Source organism: Nannospalax galili, unplaced genomic scaffold (assembly GCF_000622305.1).
Source record: "Nannospalax galili isolate Female #2095 unplaced genomic scaffold, S.galili_v1.0 scaffold612, whole genome shotgun sequence".
NCBI classification, from domain to species: Eukaryota; Metazoa; Chordata; class Mammalia; order Rodentia; family Spalacidae; genus Nannospalax; species Nannospalax galili.
The window spans coordinates 1,752,949-1,777,669 of NW_008333388.1; the positions used below are offsets into that span (position 1 = coordinate 1,752,949).

Sequence of the window (24,721 nt, forward strand, 5' to 3'; positions counted from 1 at the left end):
GCAGAAATTAAAATGACAAGAACCAATACACATTTTTCAATAATAATTTTAAACACCAATTGACTGAACTCCTCAGTCAAAAGACACAGGCTAGTTGAATGGAAGAAGCAAAATTCATCTTTTTGCTATCTTCAAGAAACCCATCTCACCTTCAAGGTCAAGGCACTACCTTAAGGTGAAAGGGAGGAAAAAATTTTCTAAGCAAATGGCACTAAGAAACAAGCAGGAGTTGCAATTCTAATATCTGACAAAATAGACTTCAAACTAAAACTAATCAGAAGAGATAAAGAGGGTCATTTCATTCTAATCAAAGGAACAATTAACCAAGAAGATATTACAATCATGAACATTTATGCACCAAACTCTGGTGTGCCAAACTTCATTAAAACAGTACTTTAGAACTTTAAGACACCGATTAATCCCAACTCACTAATAGTAGGGGACTTCATTACCACACTGTCTCCATTAGACAGGTCAACCATACAAAGAATAAACAGGGAAACATCTGAATTAAACAATAGCATACAGCAAATGGACCTAACAGACATCTACCTAATATTCCACCCAAGCACCAAAGAATACATTTTCTATTCAGCACCCCATGGAACTTTCTCCAAAATCAACCACATACTGGGGCACAAAACAAGCCTCAACAAATACAAAAAACTTGAAATAATTCCATGCATTCTATCAGACCACAATGCAGTAAAGCTTAAAATCAATACCAGAAGAAGTCATAGTAACTTCATGAACTCATGGAGATTGAACAACACACTCCTGAATGATGAATGGGCCAAAGGAGAAATCAAGAAAGAAATAAAAGAGTTCCTGGAACTAAATGAAAAGGACAATACAACACAACAAAACCTCGGGGACACTTTAAAAGCAGTCCTGAGAGGGAAGCTTATAGCTCTAATTGCCTACATTAAAAAAATCAGAGCACAAAGAAATGACCTAACATTGCAACTCAAGACTCTGGAAAGGCAAGAACAACATCTTCAACAAATGGTGCTTGCAAAACTGGATCTCTACCTGTAGAAGAATGAAACAAGACCCTTATCTTTCACCTTGTACAAGTCAACTCTGAAATGATCAAAGACCTCCATGTGAAGCCTGAAACTCTGAAACTGTTAGAAGAAAACATAGGCAATAGCCTACAATGTATAGGTGTAGCAAAGGACTTTCTAAATCAGACATCAATTCCTCAGGAATTAAGGTCAAATACCAACACGTAGGACCTCATTAAACTAAAAAGCTTCTGTTCATCAAAAGAAACAACCAAGGAAGTGACACAAAAACCCAAAGAGCAGAAGAAAATTGTCACAAGTGACACATCTGACAGAGGTTTAACATCCAGAATATATAAAGAACTCAAAAAACAAAGAATCAAGAAAGCAAGCTGCCCAATTAGAAGATGGGGTAAGGGTCTAAACAAAGATTTCTCAAAAGAAGAAATAAAGATGGCTGAGAAACATTTTTAAAAGTGTTCAACACTGTTGGTAATTAGGGAAATGCAAATTAAAACCACTTTAAGATTTCATCTTACCTCAGTCACACTGGCTAAGATCAAGAGAACAAATGATACCAAATGTTGGAGAGGATGTGGGGAAAAGGGAACACTCATCCACTGCTGGTGGGGCTGCAACCTAGTTCAACCCCCATGGAAAGCAGTGTGGAGATCTCTAAAAAATCTACAAATGAATCTACCATTTGACCCAGTTATACCACTCCTTGGCATATACCCAAAGAACTCATCCTATTCCAGAGACACTTGTACATCTATGTTTATTGCTGCTCTTTTCACAATAGCTAAGAGACGGAAGCAACCTAAGTGTCCTTCAGCTGACGCATGGATAATGAAAATGTGGTACATTTACAAAATAGAGTTCTACTCAGCGGTAAAGAAAGATGAAATCATGAAATTTGCAGGTAAATGGATGGAACTAGAAACTGTTATACTAAGTGAAGAACAAAGTACAGATGTTCTCCCTCATATGTGGCTCCTAGCACCAAATCCTTATATGCGAGTATGTATCCTGGTGTAACTGCAGAAACCAGGATACTGAAAAGGAGCCAGGGAGGTAAAGGGAAAGAAGGAACTTGAGAGGGAATAACAGTAGGAAACGGGTGTTACTAAGGGAGAAATGGATAAAAATGGGAGTATTTAAATGGGAGAGGGAGGGAGAGTCATACAAGGAACTTTGGGGATAAAGGGAAAGAAGACACTCAAGAGAGGTAGGACCATGGGAAACTGGTATTATCAAGGGAGAAATGAGGGGAAAGGGAACACTTTAAATGGGGAAGTCATGGTAGAAGGGTTAGACAGGGAGAAAGAGAAGAGAGATAATGCCTAGCTAGTGTAAAAAAAAGAAAAAGAAAATCATATTAGTCCAATGACCTAATGACAAACTACACATACACTATCTCTAAATGAGTCCGTGTGTCTAACTGAAGACTACATAAGAAGAAACAGTGCCGGGGAGGACATACATGGCCATATGGAAATAGAGTCCTGCAAGTTCCTAGGACCCTGCTCATATGAATCTACAGCAATTGTGTCAGCATACACAGGACCCATGCAAACTCAAGCATAGAACAGGGGAAATGGACAGCTAACTCCAATCTTAGCTGAAGAAATATTGGCAACTGATTACTGCTGGGTGAGGAAGAGTTGATTCCTAAAGCGAGAGACTCTAGGTAGGCTGACTAGACCTCTGTAGATGAACTTACACTGAGAGATGTCTAGGGACACTAACATAGCACAATAGGCCTTAGGACAAATGACAGAATGTATGAATTCCAGTGGGGAGGGGGCTATGGGAGGGTGCCAGTGGGGAAGGGGGTAAAAGATGATTAAGATTGAGATGTTCTGTATGAAATACACAAAAATTCGATCAAAAAATTAAAAACCCGTATAGCCAAGAAAACTGTTAGGGCAAGAGAAAAAAACCTCAAAGGAAAAAAAAAGACTCAAATAAATAAACAAACAAAAATAACTGATCTGGAACTGCCTGATTTGATATTTAACTTGGGCTTTGTTAAGTAAGCAGAAAAGGACACTTTATAGGTTTGTGATTTATTCTTGAAAGCATGATTTATTTCCCATGAGAGCAGCTTTAAGAGCACTAGCAGACTTCTCTGGGTATCAAATATTTCTCCATTATTGTGAGTAAATTATATTTGGATCAAAATCAGATGGATTAAACTTTCCTTAAAATACCCAGGAGATTTTTTTTAAATACAAGGAGATGTGTCACATATCCAAAACCATTTCATTGTAATACACCTCCCCCTTGAAAACATCTCTGCATTGGAACAGCAGCCAGAACACAAAACTCACCTGAGCCTCAGATTTTCCAAATTCAAAGTAACTTGCTAAGACTAGATCATTATTTGTGGTTGCTAAAGTAAAATTCGTAATCTTTTGTGGCTTTAAAAATCTCTAAAATATGGTTTTACATATATGTGTGTATGTGTACAAACATGTTTCCAAGTGTGTGCATGTTTGCCAAGTGTGTGCATGTGTATGCGCATGCATGGAGAGGTCAGAAGTTAGTCCTGGGTTTCTCCCTCCATTGCTCTCCACTTCTTTTCATGAAACAGGATCTCACTGAACCTGGAGCTGGAAATTCTACCAAACTGGCTGACCAGCAAGCCCCAGGGATCCCCCTGTGTCTACCTCCCCAGTGCTGGGATTACAGACACATGCCGTCCCACCCAGCTTTGTGCATGGGTGCTGAGGGTCTGAACTCAGGTCTTTGTGCCTACACAGCAAGCCCTTTACTGACTGAGCCATGTCCTCAGCTCCAATATTGGGTCTGATATGGAAAAGAATGTATCTGAATGAAGTTAAATAAGCTGGCTAGGAGTCACAATTTTATTTAAATGCCACTTACACCAAAGATATGAATATGGCTAGATGCTTCCAAGTTCTTGATAAATGTGTGTTGTAGTCATGAGGTTCCAGGCTCAATTATTCTTGTCTCTGAGTAGACCACAAACTCTGTAAGAATAGGATTACTGGGCCTGGAGAGATGGCTCACCGGTTAAGAGCACTGGCTGCTCTTGCAGAGGACCAGGCTTCAATTTCCAGCACCCACATGGTGGCTAACAACCATCCATAACTCCAGTTTCAGGGGAATCCAACGTCCTCTTCTGATCTCCATGGGAAATGCATGACACAGAAGCACTTACACACGTGTAGGCCATAAACTCATACTCACAAAACTAAAAAATAATATTTTTTTTAAAAAAGAATAGGATTACTAGCTTTCTGATCACCTGTTAGGACCATGCTGAGCCTGTGTACTTGTCCCTTAGGAAGGCAGCTATGCTCACCACCATACCACACTGACCAGATACTTGTTCCTTTGGTATTTACTGAATTCCTATAATGTTTAAGGTGCTTTAGGTGCTCCAGAGATAAAATGGGAAAGCAGATCTGGTCTTTACCCTTAAAGGTGTCACTGTCTAGTGACAGGATGGGGATGGGAGAAAATGTTTGTGGCAAGACTAAGGTGGTCCCCAAAATGGTGAGCACAGAGGGGCCCTCAAGCCCAGGTCCTGCTCACACACTACTCCCCAGCTTTCTCCCACTTAGCTTAACAACCAGTTCAAGTTCTACTATGACAAAGCTGAATCCTTGATCAATCTATAGAGTCCATATACTGGAAGGAAGGTAAGTCAGCATGCAACAGAAACACCTGCATATCTGTGTTTACTGTGGTATTGTTCACACTAGCTGAGTTATAGAATCAGCCTAGATGTCCAGCATCATATGAATGGATAAAGAAAAGGTGGTACAGGGGCTAGGAATCACCCATTAAAGTGCTTACTATGCAAACATGAGGACCTGAGTTCAAATCCCCAACACCCACATAAAAACCAGGCATGGTGTTACTGGGGGGACAGAGACAGGTGGCTCCCCTGAGCTCACCAGTCAGCTGGTCTAATAAACTCTAAACCCAGTAAGAGGCCCTGTCTCAAAAAATAATGTGGTCAGGCATGGTGGCACACACCTTTAATCTCAGCAGAGGCAAGTGGATCTCTATGAGATTAAGGCCATCCTGGTCTCAACAGTGAGTTTCAGGCCAGCTGGGGCTATGGGGAGACCCTGTCTCAAAACAGGTAAATAATAATAAAATAATAATAATAATAATGGGATTGAGAGTTATAGCGGAAGACACCTGACACTGACCGCAGGCCTCTTCATGCACACATGCACGCACACTGTCATACACATATGCACCACACACATACACACACATACACACACACACACACACACACAAATATGTGTGTATAATGGAAGTTTATTCAATCATAAAGAAGAAAAAATTCTGTACGTTGCAGGAAAATAGAACTGGAGATCATGTCAAGCAAAACAAACCAAATGCAGAAAGACAAGTGTCTTTCCTCTCCTGCAGAATCTAGATTTTTTACAATGTGTGTGTGTGTGAGAGAGAGAGAGAGAGAGAGAGAGAGAGAGAGAGAGAGAATGGGAAGAGGAAGGGGACCATGGGGTGGAGGGAGGGAACAAAGGAGAACAATGTGGGGGGTGTGAGCAAAGCACATGATAGGCATGAATGGAAAGACCATGAAACCTGCTGGTTCACATGATGGGCATTCACTCACATAATGAACACATACTGTCTTCACCTGAGAAAATAACTTGATAGGGTTTGGAAGTAGAAGCTGAGCCCCTGAGAGCATGGATGTCAGCCAGAACTCAAGCCAAAAGATTCACACTTTCTTAGGAAGACAAAGGGAAGAGGCAAGTGGGTGGGGGCTATGGGGAGAAGGCACAGGAAGCCAGAGCAGGAATCAGAAGTCTCTCCCTCTGTGAGGTGCTCCCTGCAGCACAGGGCCTCCTTCATGACCCCGGCCTGGTCTTCAGGGAAGTCAGGGACATTCACAGGATGGCTATGGGTTGAGCTTTGCTAAAAGGGTCAGGATGATGTGAAGAGATAGGATGCAGGCATGCAGGAGCCCAGAGGCAGAAGTAGTTTGGGAATGGAGGTGGCTTACACACACACACACACACACACACACACACACACACTCAGACTGCAGCCATCTTAGGGGTAGCTTAGGGACTCCCACCCTGCGGAGTCATGTGTATAATACCAGGTCTGATCACCAAAGTAAGGCCAACAGTTGCAAAGAAAGACCCAACACATAGGACAATCCAGAAGGGTCTCACTTTCCTCTAGTTCTCATCACGTGCCTGCTGACCAGACACTAGTGGTGCTGTCGGCCATCCTTGACCTGGACCTCATGTGCAGCACGGGTTCTCTCTGTCAGGGCAGCACCTGTCCCTGCCCTGGTACCCTTCTGCCTCGAGCCGCACTGGGCCATCCTGAGCAGGCATTTCCCAGTACCAGTCTCAGCACCTGAGTTCTGGTCACCACATCCCAGTGCAGAGGGCAATTTTCCTGGATCACACATGGCCACATGGCCAGTAGTGGGGAGCTGCCCAGGAACCAGAGGACTGTTGTTGGAAGGGAAAACTGTAAGTCTTCCTGATGAAGACAGAGCCGGGGCTGGTAGAGAATCAGTCCACAGAGTATGAGGCCCTCGGGCCTTTTGCACAGATGGAACACTCTATCTTCCCAATGACTTGCCTTCTCCTGGGCTTTCCAATACTCAGGTTGAGAAGAAGGGGTTGACTGCTTTACAAAATTCCAGGGGGAAACTCTGATTGTTATTGTTATCTGCAAGAAGATATCCCTGGGGTTGAAATAACAGTGAGGAAGAAGGAAGCTGTTCTAAAAGGAATGCTGCAACTTGAGCTGGGGTCGACGTCAGAGTGAGTCTGTGGCTCAGCTGCCTCCCTGCTCTGTGCTGCAACTTACTCGGTGAAGGTGGGGATGAGGCACAGCCAGAGCCACCTTTATAGAAACAGGCCAGCAACACGGCAGTCAGCTGTCCTCTAACAGTCCCTGGGTGCATCTGTGTACCTGCTAGGAGCCAGGCCCCATGCTATAAGGACCTGAGATCAATCCCCAGAAGCCCCATCCCCTCAAAAACGCCTAGGCATGGTGGTGTGTTTATAATCCCAGCGCTGTAGAGACAGAGACTAGTGGATACCTGAAGCTTACTGGCAGCTAGTCTGGCCTACTTGTCAAGCTCCAGACCAGCGAGAGGCTGTCTCAAACAGAAAGGCAAAAAAGTGATTGGCACCTGAGAAACACCAGAAGTTGTCTTCTGTCCTCCACACACCTGCACCTTCACACACAAACACAAATACATATGCGCGCACACACATACAAAAAAATAGAATCCACTTCCGAGCGCCACCTATTTATCTGGTGGCAGCCAACTTCTACCTATGGTCATTAAAAGTCCTGTAGGGCGGTAACAAACAGGCACTGATTTCCCAGCATCATACGCTGCAGCATAAATGAGTTTCAGTGTCTCAGTATTAAGTCAAGAGAGGAAAGTAGTGCCCTCGGGAGAAACCCGTGAACAGCACTGAAGGAGTACAGCAAATGCAATGAATCTGGAGATTGATATTTCTTGTGTGGTCTCTGTGGCAGTTATACTGGTGCAGATAACCTCAAGAAGTTCTGCGTGGAACTTGTTAAATCATAAAACCATCTCCTGATTCTAGATCATAAAACAATGTCTTTTTTATGTTAACACAACCTTGGGGAAACTGCAGATAACAGCGGGTCTTTTTAAGATCCTTACTTCCATCACACTGGGAGCCATTTCTTTCACTCACCTGTATTTTTGTATATTTGTAGAAAGACGTCCCGTCCATAAATATTAAACACAAATTGTAATGTAGAAGCTAAGCACTCAGATCTCTTCTAAATAACTATTTGGAAAGTCAGTCATTGGGCACACACAAGCAGTCATAATCAGATTTCTAAAGATGGATGGCTTGTACTAGAAGGTAAGTTTAAAATGTAGTATCCTGTCTGTTGAGATTCATTAATATTAATATTTATTGACTTGTGCCATACTAAAAGGATTTTACTGAGCAGACAACTTCCAAACAACATTTTACAGAGTGTAAGCACAATTATTCCTACATCCATTGAACTCAGAGTTACTGCGTGATGCAGATGTGCAGAGGCGAGAAAGACCCAAATAAATGAGTCCTCACCAGACTTACAGATCCATCAGAGAGAAAACAGATGCATGTGTTAAAGCTGAATCGATAGTATAAAGTTAAGCAACGGTAAGACAGCAATATAGAAATGTCCAACAATATGACTACAGGTTAAATCCGTAGTGAAGAAAATAAGTGTGAGGGGTTCTGAAGAGAGGAAAGGGGGTTGGAGAACAAGAAGGCACCGCTGAGGGAGAAGATGGTGAGGGTAAAGAAGGTGCATCTGAGACAAGGGAAAGGGTATCGGCAGAGAGAGCAGATTAACAAGCTGCAGTAAAATGTGTCTGTAGAGGGCCAAGAGGTGGATCAGTGGCTAAAAATCAATACTACTCTTCCAGAGGACCTGAGTTTGGTTCCCAGAACCCACATCAGGCAGCTCACAATCATCTGTAACTCCAGATCCAGGGGCCTCTGGGAGCAACTGCACTCATGTATATCCCTACCCACAGATATATACACAAACACCTCATTTAAAACTAAAGACAAATCTTTTTAAAATGTGTATGTAGAGGTGCAAGAGTTAATATCTTTACCAATTAGCAACCAATAAGCACAAAACCATGTCATAAAAGGTGTTAATCATACGATCCAAATGCAGTAGGAACACAGAGTGGGAGGGTCTTCAGAAGGCAGCTAGATCTCCATCCATCCAAACATCCATCTATCCAGCCAGCCAGCCAGCCAGCCATCCTGTTGTCCATGGAGGCTACGGCTAGCCAGTGACTTGGGCTCTAGGTCTTAGCCAAGTGAAAATGCTCATATGGAATGAATCAGATGATTATCAAAAGAGCAAATAACTCAGAGAGCAAAGAAAGAGGAGAGGTGGCTCAGAGGTCGAGAGTACTTGCTGCTCTTAAGAGGACCCGGGTTCAGTTCCCAGCACCCACAAGGCAGGTGGCAAACAGCCATCCATAACTGCAGTTCCAAGGGACCCAACAACCTCTCTGACATCACTGGCATTGTACACACGAGGGCACTTGCATGCCTGCAGGCAAAATGCTCATACACATAAAATAAAAATAAAAAGATTAAAGAGAAAAACTATAAATCTTGCCTGCCAAAAGGGCCTTATTAGAAAGCGACTAATACAAGCTATGGTCTCATGTGTTGTGCAGCCATTGACATTGTATATGATGCTGTCATCTACAAACATGTTAGACTGCACTCATAGCCATCCTGGGACACATGTGGCTCACCAGCAACAGGTTGGACACACCTGGGAGAGAAAAACACATGCAAATTGCCTATCTGACAAATAACTAATGTTTAGAATACATACTTGAACCATAAAAATAATAGCCCAATTAGAATGTTTAGCGTTGAACAAGGATATATCACCAAAGAGAATCTGCAAATGACAATTCCTAATCTTCACTAGAAAACAAAGCATACTGACACCCTTTGCTCCCACACATTAAACAAATCCACACAGCTTCCTAGTGAAGCTGCCTAGGGTCCATTCTCGAGTCCTTTTCTTCACCGGGTAAGGAATTACAAGAAGTTTGCCATCACAGCACACAGCCAAGGTTTATTAAAGCCCAAGCAACATTCCACACAACAGAGACAGAGTCCCTGCATGGGGAGCAGGATCAGAGCTGAAGCATGTCTACCCCAAAGAGACAGACTTCTCTCGTGGAGAGGGCTCCACAGCTGGAACAGCATCTACCCTCCCCGACCCCGGAATGTCTGGGCTTTTACTACAGAGTAGGAGGTCGAACAGGACTGGGCACCCCTCTCCATCTTTGGATTGGACAGGATAGGATGCATGCTGTTGGTTGGTTTACTCATATGAAAGCAGGAACCTGACTGGGTAGAGCAAGGCTGGGAACTGGGAAATTCCTGACAGAGGGAGGTGGACCAACTTTGGACAAGAACCCAGAAGCAGGCCAGTTTGGAGACAAGTGAGAGTAATTGGAACACAGCTGAATCTAGTCAGGGACCTCCTCCCCCGCCTGGGAACTCCTCCCCTGCCTGGGGCCTACTCCCCTGCCTGGGAACTCCTATCTGGGGCCTCCTCCTCTGACCATCTGCCCAGTTCACAACTATCTCCTACTCTCCTTTACTAGCAAGAGTACAAACCTGGGGCTGGAGAAATGGCTCAGCGGTTAAGAACACTGGCTGGTCTTGCAGAAGACCCAGGTTCAAATCCCAGAACCCACATGGCAGCTAACAACTGTCTGTAACTCCAGTTCCAGGAGATCCGACAGCCTCTTCTGTCCCCTGTGGGCATTGCACAACATGGGTGCACTTACCTACATGCAGGCAACACACACATACACATAAAAATAATAAAGGCTAGAGAGATGGCTTCGAGGTTAAAAGCAATGACTGCTCTTACAGAGGACCCAGGTTCAATTGCCAGCACCCACATGGCAGCTACAAACTAAACTCCAGTTCCAGGGGAATCCAAAACTCTCTTCTGACCTCTGCAGCATTGCACGACACGGGTGCACTCACATACACACAGGCAATACACTCGTACACGTAAGAAAATATATTAAAATAATAATAAATAAAATATTTTTTTTAAAAAAGAGTACAACCCTGAAGAAAAAGGAAAAAAATCTTCATGTTTTCTTTTAAATTGTCTATAATGGAGTCTACAACACCTCTCCTGCATTCATCCATCTGGCCCTGGATGAGATTTCCAGTCCCAGAGTTCAGAGCCATCTGTATGGGGTAGTCCGGGACAGCCTGTGTCTGCACCTGAGCTGCCCTTGGGCCCACTGTCATCAGCCTCTGCTCTCCATCTCTCACCTCACAGTCCCAGGTGAGCACAGGCAGCACTGTCCAGGCCACTGCACACATCTCAGTGTACAGGAATTGAAGGTGAGCCGGAACTCCACAAATGGCAGAAAGGTCACAAAGCTTTGCATGGACCAGTCCTTTGGGAGAGAGAAGACCAGGCAGGCTTCAGGCACGAAGTGCTTCTCCAGGGGCCATTTGACAAGCAGGCAGCTCCACCCCACGAACTCTAACTTGGGTTTCTTCTTATCCACTAACTACACAGCACATTCAAAATTCTTTAATTCAGGTTTCGTTTTTTCCAGAAATCTATGAATTTCCTCAAAGCAGCTCATTTTCATGAGTCTTCCCTTTGAGTACAGTCTGTCAAAACATCAAATTTTTTAGCAGGCCAAAGAATAATTCTTGGCCTCATCTAGCAGTATTTTTCTTAGCTTCTCACATTGTGTTTGACCTAAGCAGATTATCAGTTAGTTGAGAGTACATGCAAATATTTTAATCAAAGGTAAGATATGAAAAATTTGCAAAGGATAATTGAACACTACTATAACTTTACCATGGCAATGTTAAAAGAATTCCTTTTGTACACATGTTGGGAAGGGATTCAATGTGCCCAAATTCTATTCTCATCTTCTAAAATGTAATGGTAGCATATTCATCCAAATGTATCATCACAGAATTTCCTCCAGTTCCACTATAGCCAATCTTTGCTGTTGTATAATGTGAATCTAATAAACTCATTCAACACAGGTAACAGATCAAAAACAGACCCTGTTGTGAAATACCATAGGCACACCCACACAAAAGCCCTACATAGTGTCTCAAGCCTGCCATCCCAACACTGGGGAGGCTAAAAGAGAAGGATCTCCGTGAGTTCAAAGCCAGCCTGAGTTACATAGTGAGTTTGAGGCCAGTCTAGGCCACAGAGTGAGACTCTGTCTCAAAAAAAAACCCCTAAAAACAAAAAACAGGTGTGGATAATATAAGAACGAGGTCTTTCTTATGCTAGATAAAAACTTTGTCACCTCCATGACAGGCTCAGCCACAGAGGAGGTCTCAGCTGACCCCATACCAAGCATTTGGCATTATGAACCAATGTCATCAAGTATCTCACCAAATGAGAAGCATGTTTGCATCAAGAAGCCAGTAACTGGAATCCAAGAGCTTAGCCATGCCAGCAAGACACTATAAACAGGCTGTAACTATATACTATAAACAAGAGCTCAGAGCACACGAGGGGCAACTGGCACCAGGACTGAATGCTAAACAGAGAAAAGGAAATATACCTTCACCATAAAGAGAGATGGCAGAAGCAGGGCTACTGATAGAGACAGGGAAGCCAAACAAGCAGCCCCTCCTGTGGAGCGGACATGGAACATAGGTTTGGGAACTGGGCTTGGGGTTTCAGCAAGACCTACACATCCTGTTAGCATTTGGAAACATAAAATCATAACTTTCATAAGATGAGGTATTGAACTCAGGAGCCATGGACACAAGAGAGAGAACTCAGGCTATCATAAAGAAGCCAGTTGTCTTAGTTTGTTTCTTCATTGCTGTTACAAAATACTCTGACCACTACCAACTTGGGGAGGAAAGAGTATATTTGTCTTACATCTCCAAGGTCATAGTTCATCAGGGAGCCCAAGGTAGGAACTCAGGGCAGGAACCTGGAGGCAGGAGCTAGAGCACAGGCCATGGAAGAACACTGCTTACTGGCTTGCTCTCCTGGCCCCTGCTCAGCCTGCTTTCTTATGCTACATAGGCCCACCTGCCCAGGGGTGGCACCACCCACAGTGGGCTGGGCCCTCCTGTATCACTCATCAAGAAGATGCCCCTCAGACATGGCCACAGGCCAGTCCAATAGAGGCAATTCCCCGATTGAGGCTCCCTCAACCCAGGTGTGTCAAGTTGACACTAAAGCTATCCAGCACACCAGTCACCTGGGAGAATGGGAGGAAGGGGAGAATGGGGGAGGGCATCAGAAAATGCCAGAAATGAGGCTGTGGCTACACTCCCAATCTCTTGCCGCCATTTAGCTTAAAATGTGGCAAAGACATGGGCACGTGTTGAAATGATTGAACTGTGTAAATGACCCTGTGCACACTGGAAGTCAGACAGCTCAAGCTCTGGGCAGCCTGGCAAAACGCTGCCCTATGTAGACAATCCTGGGCTAAATCTCTGAGCTAGGGAAGGAAAGAGGATGTAGCAGGCCCATGGACTATCACTGTGTCACAGGGCAGCTGGCATGGTCCACTCCTACCATGCATATTTCCACCTAGTTGCAGAAATTCTACTTAGCTAGTGATGTTTTCAGATGTGGTGAGAAAAACAAGTACCATGGGGCCCAGGAAGCTCCCACAGGGCTGTCTGTTCAGAGTTCTTCAGTATGCTACTCTCTACATCATTCATTCTGACAGCTCTATGTGTGCACACATGCACACAGCATATGTATGCATGTGCACATGTGTGCATGTACACGTAGGGACCAGAGATCAACAGTGGGTGTCTTCCTCTATCACTCTCTGCCAATATTATTTAAGACAGGGTCTCCCACCGAACCCACTGATGGGCTAGACTGGCTGGCCCGCAGGCCCCTGGGATCCTCCATTTCTGCCTCCCAAGTGCTACTTGACAGATGTGCAACACCACACCCAGCTTTCCACATCGGTGCTATGGACAAAACCCATATCCTCATGTTTGTGTAGCAAGCACCTTACCCGCTGAGTCACATCCCCAAACACTTTACAACTCTTTTTGATGATCTGCTAGGTGTCATGATATATCGCCAGTGTGTTTATTACCTACCACACTGTTCCTGGTGACTCCTCCTACACAGAATGTATGTCACAGTCATTAACAAGCATGCATTGACCTATCCTGTCCCACGCACAAGAAATAGGACAAATCCTGCCCTTGATTCATTTCCAGGTCAGTGCTATGTATTCACACACAGAAGCTGTTGTGATAATCTCAGACACAATGGGAACTGATGATGGAGAAAGAGGAGAAAGATGGTAGAGAAAGATGATGGAGAAAGAAAGATGATGGTGGGGAAAGATGATGGTGGAGAAAGATGATGACAGAGAAAGATGATGGTGGAGAAAGACAATGATGGAGAAAGATGATGGTGGAGGAAGATGATGGTGGAGAAAGATGATAGTGAAAGATGATGGTGGAGAAGATGATGATGGGAAAGGATAATGATGAAGAAAGATGATGGTGGAGAAAGACGTTGATGGAGAAAGATGATGACAGAGGAAGATGATGGTGGAGGAAGATGATGGTGGAGGAAGATGATGGTGGGAGAAGATGATGGTAGAGAAAGAACGAGAAAGAGGTTGGAGAAGATTCATGACCACCCCCTCCTTCACCACACACTGACACCATGAGGCCACCTCTTACAGAATTGGGTCTTTCAGACCTCCTGGGAAAAACTATGGCCTTAGCACAGGATAGCAGGCCCAGCCTGGGGCTATTCATGGAAAAGGGGCCCAGTCATCTGCTAGAAGCTACTGGGACCTGTGGAGATATGAGACTAGCTCAGGAAAGAGGCCTCCACTCTGTACTTACTGAGGCTGGGTGTCTACTCACTTCTAAAACCCTGTGCCAGGTGGCTCCTTGCCTACCCAGCTTCTCCACACCTCCCAGACTCACCGCAGTAGCCCTTGCTCTCCTCTCTCTTCACCACCTCCCCTTACCCCACTCCAGGGAAAGCTACAGACCCAGGCCCACCTGATAGTGCTGAGCTCAGTGCCCTTCTCCCACCTCTGCTGCAGATGTCTGCTCAGGGTTCAGAGCTAAAGGACACCCTTCATCCTGGCCAGAAATACAACTTACCCTGGTCAGAAGAGTGGGCTGAGAAAGTGTAAGACATAGGCGCAGATTCATCACTAGTACTGGAGCCACAGCTTAAAGGACATGCTCCAGACAAAGGGTAGGCTGAGCTAATCTGTCTGCAGAACTTGGCTCATCTGACAGACACACAGTATTTAGTTTTCAGGCATTAATCATACTCTGTCCAGCATCCCTAAACTATTACTGAGTGCCTGGGACAGGTACAAAGCACCACAGACCTGAGTAGTAAACACGGGGCTCCTTCGAGGAGTGGAGCATGGTTTCTCCCTCCAGGGGCTCATTTTTGCATAGGGAGATAAGGTATTGGCCTGGTAACTGGGGGCAAAATAGCTAAGTGGCAGCAATGCAAGAGCCAATGGGAAGGTTCTGAAGAGCACAGGACTGTCCAGGGGAGAAGAAAGCAGCCACTTCGGCTTGAGAGAGGAGGGAGAGCATTATGGGAGAAACAGTATTCAAGCCAGGCAAATATGGAAGACATAGTAAAATAAGGGTAAATGGAAAACACAGTGCTTTACCTATGCAAGCACTTAATGAAGAAATAAATCAAAAGATCAGAACACGTAATCCACAGGGACACGATCATGTGAGCGACTGCGGAGGCGGAACGCTGAATCCTGTCAGGCAGAAGATGGGCTCTGTGGGGGTATGATGGGAAGGAGGCTGGGGAGGGAGGTAAAGATCAGACGGTAGGAGGTGGGGAATACTTCTTCCCAGGGGCAGCAGGAAAACAGAAGGTTCTGGAAGAGAGCATAAAACAATCTAAGAGCTCTGGGCAGAATATGAGAAGAAAAATAACAGTTCTGTGTCCTACAATTTAGAAATTAATCATACACTGGGGAAATTTTGTCTAAAAGGAGAACTGCTTCCTCTCATTTTCTTTATAAAAAAAAGTCTACATCACTCACCATAAAAGAAGTACAAATAATGCTGTCTACATAATACTGGAAGGAACTTGTCCCCAAAGATCTTCCCTTTGTATAAATCATGCCACCACAATTGATGCTTCAATAAAAATGAATATTTATGAAATGTAAAATGACTTGGATTAACTTATTCCAATCTCACCCTCTAAATTTAGTTTTTTTAAATCACGCCAAAATGTAGATCTTGATTACAAAAGCAAGTTGGGGGGGGGTTATACTTGACAAGAAAAAGAGCTAATTTTTTAAAAATTGAAGTATGACAGAAGATGCCAGAAAGGTGGTCAATTAGTCTAAAAACAGCAGAGAAATAGTCTTTGACATAGTTAGTTAATTTGATAATGCAACCACATTAGATGAGTCAAGTTATTTAAAACAACACCAAGTATAAAGTCTATGCATCCCACCATCCTTATCCCAGGCACAGCCCACACGGCAGCCTTTCAAAGTCTCCTTATGCATATGGATTAGCATCTTGCTCCTCATTCACACAGAAGTTAGCACTACCTATGCTGATCTAACCTGCCTTTCTAGTGACTGTTTCTGAGGAACCTCTCCATATCTGGTCCTACAGATGCCCTACTTTTACTTCTGCCTGCTCCAGCATGAGACAGAACCATCACTCATACAACCAGCCCTATTGGCGGACACATGGCTGTTGCCAGTCTCTGGCCACTGCAGACAATGTGCAAACAATGTGCAAGTAAAAAACCTGCTACAGTCGTCATTTGTCGCATGTGCAAATGAATCTGGGAGGCAAATTCCCAGAAATGCATTCCAGAATCCAAAGGTATATATGCATTTAAGTTTTTGTTAGACACTGCCAAGTTGCCTTCCGTAAGAGTGGAACCAGCTAGACTCTCGCCAGCAACACACAAGAGTGCATGCTTCCCTCAGAACTTAGCAACAGAATGGCTCATCAAAGTTCTGGATTTCTGCCAGTCTGAAAAATGAAAACTGGTATTTGCAACTCCCTAATGTAGTGAATTTCAGCATCTTTTACATGTGTAAGAGCCAACTCTACTTCTCTGGGGGTAAACTGTTTAAAACCTCTGCCTGTATTTGTAATGGCTGCTGGTGTTTTTCTTACTAATTTCTAGAAGCTTCTCCTGTATTGGGGGACCAGTCCTTTCCCTTTTGGTACATGTTGCACAAGGCACCCAGGCTTACTTTGGATTTTGCTTATGTGATTTTTGTCACACAAACGTCTCATGTGATCTAATTCATCAATCTTTACATCTTTAGGTTTTCACGTTGTAGGTACAAAGGCCTCCCTCACACTAAGCTTATAGAAGAATTCTCCTTTTCTCATACTTTTGGCTTCACTTCTTTGTACTTAACTAAATGGAATGGGCATGATACACACTGATAATCCCAGCACGCAGGAGGCTGATGCAGGAAGGCTGCTGAGAGTTCAAAGCCTGCTGGAGTTACGTAGTAAGTTCAAGGCCAACCTGGAGTACACAACAAAACTCTGTCTCAAAAAAATTATATAAATAAATAAACAAATGGATAAGGCAGCAACTCAACAGCCCACTACTTACTTTCTGTGTGACCTTGGATAAGGTGCCGAACCTCCCTGGCTTGTTTTCACATCCAGAGTAGAGGTGATAATGGTTAATGCTCCATTAGGTTATTGGTTATTATGAAGATTAAATGTGTGGTTATAGTTTATGACAGAGCCTGGTGTATACTACTACTATCACCATACCCCTGTTTGAAATTTAACTTGGTTTAAGGTATGAAGTATAGAGCCAACATTATTTTATCCCCGTCTCCCTCATTGTCCCAACATCATATGCTGAAGGTCCCATTGCTTCCCCCAGAAATCTGAGATACCACTTTTACCATTGATATTCCCATATGTATTTCAGAACTCCTTATTTTTTCCCCTTCTTTTCTACATCTCTAATTGCCTTATTAGCCTGACACACTGGCCAGTACTACAATACAACATAAGTAATAACCAATTACCCAAGTCAGTCTACTCATGTCTTCATCCACTCCTGGTAGCCCAGGAGAAATGGAACAATAAACAGATTTGAAGGTTTGAATCTTCTTGCAAAATGGAAATCTAATACTAAGCTGCAGCTGGTAAAACGGTAGTTGGTTGTTTTTTCTAGAATGCAAAGAAGGCAGGATTAAAGCTAAGATGATAACCCTTAGCACCAAAAGCATTAGGTAACAGTACACCCAATGCTGAACAGATAGGCCTTGTCATCCAAAAGGTGACAATTGGGCACAGAGCTTTTGAGAGAACTGGGTACAGATAACAACAGATGCAGGCGATACAGAGAAGTGAGGAGGGTGGAGAGGAGAAGAGGGCAGCTTTCCAAACCACAAAGATCATAATTCTCAAGGTTATGGTCACAAAACTCATGAGAGAACAATGCACAGAGTTGCTGAAACCAAAGGAAGCCTGAAGGACCTTTCTGGCTGCACGTGCTCAGATCCTGAGCTTTGACAAGTCCAACTATTGTGTAAACACTAAAAAGAAATTGCTGGCTTTCTCCTATATTGTGTATTAAATCTTTCACCAAAAGTGTCATCTATATACTGAGAAACTGCTTGGTAAGACTTTGGTTAGGATAAAGGTCAACTAAAGTTAGGTTGATCTTCAACTAGTTTGAAAATCTGATCAAGAGTCCAAATTCTAGCCCCGTGTGGTGGCACACACTTTTAATCCCAGCTCTCAGGAGGCAGAGGGAGGTGGATCTCTGTGAGGTCCAGGCCAGCCTGGTCTACATAGTGAGTTCAAGGCCTTCTGTGGCTACAGGGAGATCCTGTCTCAAAAAGACCAAAAAAGAGCCCAGATTCTTTGTCTTTGTGGCATCTGAGGGACTTATCGAAGAGATTGTAGTATGCAAAACAGATTAGAACAATCCAAGGAAGTGCAGCATTCAGAAAGCATTGCCTTTAAAAGTTCATTTATGAATCTTAGCCCCTAAAGGAGAAGTTTTAAGATAAATGTATAAAGTTTAAATAAGCTGGTTATATAGCATTTTTAAAAAATATTTTATTTACTATTTTTATGTGTATGAGTGTTTGGCTTGCATGGATGTAAGTGTACCCAAGTCGTGCAGCCCACGGAGGTCAGAAGAAGGCATCAGATTCCCTTGGAACTGAAGTTACAGATGGTTGTTAGCTGCCATGTAGGTGCTGAAAATCAAACCAGGGTCCTCTGCAAGAGCAGCCAGTGCTTTTAACCACTGAGCCATCTCTCCAGCACCATAGATTTTTTTTTAGGTTATTAGAATTTATTTTATTTTATTTATTTATTTTTAGCCTTCATACCCATGAATTTGAGTCAAAAATAAACAAACTTTGGAGGCTGAGGATGACTGGATGAAATGATGGGAAGGACTGAGGGAACAAAAACTGCTGATCCAGTAAATGAGACAAAGCAAAAAAGACCACACCATTCACACCATTCCCAAACTGCCTCAGACCCCAAACACCTCTAGCTATTTTACATTCATGCTGAGTATTCTGTGATGGAACAAAGGCTCAAAATGACTACCACCTACTCACAATATTCTTTAAGGGTAAGAAAAAGCAGAATCTTAGGAAATCTTTTAATACAGAGTTTCTTTGATATTGTCATAGGTTAAAGCTTAACACCACTTAAAGCTCCAACAGCTCTGTCAGGGATGTGCTAACTACAGCAGGCTCAGAACCACCTGGAGGCCTTGTTTCAAAGACAGACTGTTGGCCTCCTCTTCAGTCTCTGATTCAGTAGCCAGAGCTTAGAAGCCCCCCTACCACAGTGCTTGGGGTTGTGGTGGGGAGGTCACACTTTGCAAAGTACCACGCAAGGTAACACAAGTACGTGACTGGGTATTCTTCATCAGAATTGCCTAGGAGTAGAGGTATTCCAGATTTCAGATATTTTTCAGATTTTGGAAAATCACGAGACAACTTTGGCATAAGACTCAAATCTAAACATGAATCATTTATGTCCCATGTGCATACCAAATACACAGCCCATGGATGACTTTATACAATATGTTTTAAAGCAACTGTGTGTTGACTGTGATTGGTTGCATGAGGGCAGGCTTGGTATTTAGCATATCAGTTTCAGATCTCACTCAACGCGTTTTGGATCTGGTAGCATTTCGGATGTCAGGTACTGGTAGCCCTGTACTGTCCGCTACAGAAACCCAAGACAGCCTTTGAAGGGTCTAAATAGCAAGTTCAAATTCCAAACAACATCCAGGCACAAGGATCACTTCCCTAGTATTTCCTTTTTATCCCATTTCCCAAAAGTTATTAGAAGAAGAATGTCTGGGAAGTTTAAAAGGCCTCCACAATGAGACTCCCATCACTCAGGCAGCCAGAAGGGAAGGGCACAGGACAAGGGGCAGCCCCTGCCAAGGGGGCAATTCTCGCAACCGGCTCTGTGGCCTAAAGTCCAATTTCAAAACCTAAGTCTCCATCATTAGGTGTGGTTCCGTCACTTCCTGGGACTACGGGCAGGACTGCAAGGCTGCAGGTGGCCTAGGTGCCAAGGAGCCCGAGTGAGGGCAACCCTCGGCGAGGAGGGTCCTCGCAGAGGACGTAGGCTCCCGAGGCCTGCACGCCAGGTGAGTCCTGCCCACACTTCATATTCTTTGGGAGTCCTGTTTTGTCTTAGAAGATGCAAACAAAGAGAAGAACGCAGGCTGCACACTGGCGCTGCAGAGATCTCGGCCCGGCGTCTCTCCGCGCACGCGCAGACCCCACCCGCGACCCGCTAGGCGCCCGCGGGGCCTTCTTCCGGGTGGCGACAGAGGACGCAGTGCGCACGCTCCGCGCGCGTGCGCAGCGTCCGCCTTGCCTAGCTCCTTACCTGCCACGGGGATCGGCTCCGGGCGGCCGGGCAAGGCGTCTTGGACGCTGACGATCTTGACGGAGTCGCCCATGCTCGCGACCGGGCTGCGACCGTAGAGGAGCTGGCGGGCCCGTCTGGCGGCGGAGAGCATGGGTGGGGCGGACGGGCGGTGCTAAGGCCGCGGCGGGGCGTGTCCTGGGACCGGTCGTGTAAGCTCGCCGCACCGACTACGAGAAGCGGCAGCGGCCAAAACACAGTCCCGGCCAGTCTGGAGGGCGGGGTGTTGACCTTCTGGTCCTTCCTCCATCTCCTTAGCAGGTGCACGTTATACCACCCAAGTTTGCCCCGCGGGGTTTCTAGCGTGTTACCAGTGTTCAGTCAGCCACAAAAAGGAAAAAGCAAGTCCATGTGTATCAAAAGGCTGTAAGAAGAAATGCAAGCTAAGCTAATAGATGCACACACTCGGATGACTAGGAAACATGTCTTTCTCTTGGCGCCATTAAATGACAAGTCACATTGATCCAAAGTGAATCCAGAAACACAAGGATGATGTATTCAACGTGACTACGTAGAGATGTTTACCCGAGTGCAAGCATCTGTAAAACACATTTAACAGTCCAGGCACAAATACAGTTAGCACAGTTTAGGAGAAGTTAGTGGTGCTGTTGGGTCAGTCTTATTTCTGAAGTCTTCCTGGGGCGAATTTCCAACCTAACTGAAGGTGGCTGGAACCAGATGAGTGACTTGAGAGTTCCCTCTGAATTTTTGGTTTTTCCACAAACACTGCCAAAATGGGCGGACAGTGTCACATGAAGGAACTTGGAATTAGCACCCACAAGGATGAGACGCTTTGAACCTAAGCTCCCTGCCTGGGTTTAGTTTCCAGTTTGTGTTCGTGTGGGGCTGTAATACAAGGACAGAAGGATTAGCCTAGTGTGTAGAATGTTGCCAAACATACAACATTAAACAGATTAAGACGTTTATCTTGTAATGTAGATTTCCCACGGGCCAAATTGTGTCTCAGTTTTTGCTTCTGATTTGTTTTTGCTGTGAAATTATACCAAGCAGGCTCTACAAGCACATTCCTGAAAATACCCCCTAGGTGTCCCTTTCAGGATTGTGAGGTCCTGGTCACTGTTAAGCATTTGAAGAAAAAGAAAATCTGTCAAAAGCAGTATTTTATATTTCTTCCAAGTTACTGCCTTTCAAGACCTACTTTTTTCTGTTTTGTGGTTGATTGAACATTGGTAACATGCTAGAAATGCTGTGTAACAGAACGGAAGAATTTTGTAATGTTAAGGGGGAACTTCTTATGCAATGTTAAGTAAAAAGCACCTCAGAACCACAGTCCATAAATACACAGTATGTAAGATACATAAAAAATGCGTGCACTTCCACTGACCTGCTGAAGAAAAATGGGAGAAAGTTAAAGCAGTGTTTGCAGTCTTGCTGTTCGGAGTGCTGAAATTCTAGTTTTCTTAAAACTGTGTGCGTGTGCGTGTGTGTGTGTGCGTGTGTGTGTGTGTAAGTCAGATGGCAGCTGAAGAAAGTTGATTCTCTCCTCCTACCATATGGCCCCAAGGATTCAACTCAGGTGGTCACTTTGGAGACAGGCATCTTTCCCAGCAGAGCCATCTCACCAGTTTTACTTTAGACATTTTAAAATGTTCTATGTGCATTGTTAAAATGATCTCAAGGATACCAGTGGCTGTGGTACATTCCTAAGAATAAAAACAAACACTTTTAAGGTTAAAAAACATACCTCAGGTTCTTCCAAAGCTGCTTTTATACAGTGGATTTCTAAGCTCTTTACCAGAATAGCTGCATTAGCTGAGTTTGGGTTTTGAGGAGAGAAACACTGATGCGGTTTTCACTCCTGGGCCTCACTTTCCTCAGACCTCCACTCACTGCCTTCTGAGCATCTCTGCGCTGGGATTCCCCTCCTCCACCCTCAGGTACCAGCAGGCAACACTAATTTGAATTGTTATTTCTGTGTAGTCTGATTTTTCTACAAACTGTGACAATTTGTATCATTTTGGACACAATCTGCACATTCTCAATATAACCAAGAAACCTAAAATACAACAGTTTAAAGAAAATAGATTATTTCTCATAGGTGTATCAACCTAGAAGAAAACAGTCTGAGCACTATCATGACTTCTCTTCCATAGTTTTCCATACATGATCAGCCCACATTAAATGTTGAGTGTTTATATATTGAACTTAGTTCTACCAAACCCTGGGTTAACAGAGTTTCTTTTTATTCTTCAAGAAAGGCTCTTAGATGACTCAGCAGTTAGGAGCACTTGCTGCTCTTGTAGAGGACCTGAGTTTGGTTACCAGCACCCAGGTCAGGAGGCTCACAACTACCTGTAACTCCAGCTCCAGGGGACCTGACTCCCTCTTGGCATACACTCATAGACATACAGGTACATAAAAATACAAATAAATGTAAATAAATCTTTAAAAAGAAGAAGAATGTCTCTTAATTGGGTGTGGTACTTGTGCCTGTAATCCCAGCATATGGGAGGCTGAGACGAGACGATTGTTGCAAGTTTAAGTCATCTTGAACCACATGCTAAGTACATCTGGACTACATACCAAGACCCTGCCTCAAAAAATAAGAAAGGAAGAAAAAAGAGAAGGGAAAGGGAGGAGGAAAGAGAATATCCCAGCCTTATCTAAAAATACTTAATGTTCAAAACAAGTCTTGCATTCTAGAAGTAATTCAGAGACTCAAGGACTTAGCGCATAACTTACCCTGCTTTGTATTATCAACTATCTGAAAAGTTGTACAAGTTATTGTGGACATTTAAAATACATCCACCAAGCCCCTGTGATTCTAAAGCTTCTGAAGCTGGCATTTATGGGCAATGATTACAGGCAGGCATCCTATTCACTGAGACTCCAATTTTTGACCTACTTATCTCCAAAGACCCCACCTCCAGCTACCATCACATTGGAGGGTAATACTTCAAGTATCTGAGAAACACAAATATTCAGTTGATCACAGAGACTACCATGGTATAGCAAGTAATCCATTTAGTGAACTGGACAATCATACTTTTTAATGACGTGGCGTAGACCTGACTAGAAGACAACAGTTGGGGCTGGAGAGATGGCTCAGCAGTTAAGAGCACTGGCTGTTCTTGCAGAAGACCAGGGTTCAAATCATAGCACCCCCATGGTAGCTAACAGCCATCTGTAACTCCAGTTCCAAGGGATTTGACGCCCTCTTCTGCCCTCTGCAGGCACTGCATGACATGCGTGCACTTACACACATGCAGGCATAACACTCATACACATAAAATTATAATAAAAAATATAGCCATTCACGGGGCTGGAGAGATGGCTCAGCGGGTAAGAACATTGGTTGTTCTTGCAGAAGACCCAGGTTCGTATCCCAGCACCCACATGGCAGCTAACAACTGTCTGTAACTCCAGTCCCAGGGAACCTGACAGCCTCTTCTGACCTCTGCGGGCATTGCACAACACGGGTGCACTTACCTACATACAGGTAATACACACATACACATAAAATATAAAAAATAAATATTTTGAAAAGTTAAAAAGATAACCATTCATTCATAAGCAAGAAGAGTAAACATAACTGGGAAATTCTTGTTCTGTTACATGGATAGATTGGGGGTTGGTTCTGTACATAGACAGGAAACAAATTTCTTGATGAATTTCTGGTCAATAAAAAAAGGTGCGAAGCCAGAGTCTAGAGAGACTATAAGCATCTTAGAAAAGCATGTTTGACGAGGCATGTAGTGTGGCATGAGAGGAGTGCAGAGGCTCTGGACAAGGCAGGGCCAGTAGAAGTGCAAACACTATGCTACAGGCAGGGCTATCAGTGGGCCTGAGAGCGGCCTCACAAGATGCTGCCCAGCTGCGTGGTGTGGAAAAGCAGGAGCGCACTACAGACCTTCAGGGGTTCAGTGATGTGGAAAGACTGAAAAGAACCACAAAACCAGTATTCCCATTAAACCTGTATTTGGGACAAGGAGACCCAGTATGAAGACTGTGACCAAGTTCAACAACTATGACCCATCTTCAGAGGCAGAAGGCAGCATGACAGCTGCCTTCTATGCAGACGGAGACCATGCAGGATCCTGGGGGGCAGGTGTCCAAGTCATATCAGTGGAGATACAGAGAGGACAGGGGCAAGGCTGGGACACACCTGGAGGGGGTCCATGAGGCTAGGGGCTTCTACCTAAATGCCATTCGGAAAAGAAAAAGGGGTAGGGAAAACCCTAGAGAGAACCTTCA

At 44.2% G+C, this 24,721-nt stretch overlaps 1 protein-coding gene across 4 annotated transcripts in view; it reads right to left on the minus strand.

Moving 5' to 3' along the window:
• The window catches only part of Msra (methionine sulfoxide reductase A), a 367,510-nt gene extending 346,826 nt beyond the window's left edge, over positions 1 to 20,684 (minus strand). The window contains exon 1 of one of the 4 annotated variants that reach the window (XM_008828101.3): positions 20,468 to 20,681. In XM_008828101.3, coding sequence (XP_008826323.1) covers positions 20,468 to 20,600 — 133 coding nt within the window. In that variant the 5' untranslated portion in view covers positions 20,601 to 20,681. Of the gene's footprint in view, positions 1 to 10,876; positions 10,943 to 20,467 lie in introns of those variants that run through there. The other 3 variants (XM_008828100.3, XM_008828104.3, XM_008828102.3) reach the window with 3 other exon arrangements.
• Between the last annotated feature and the right edge of the window lie 4,037 nt (positions 20,685 to 24,721).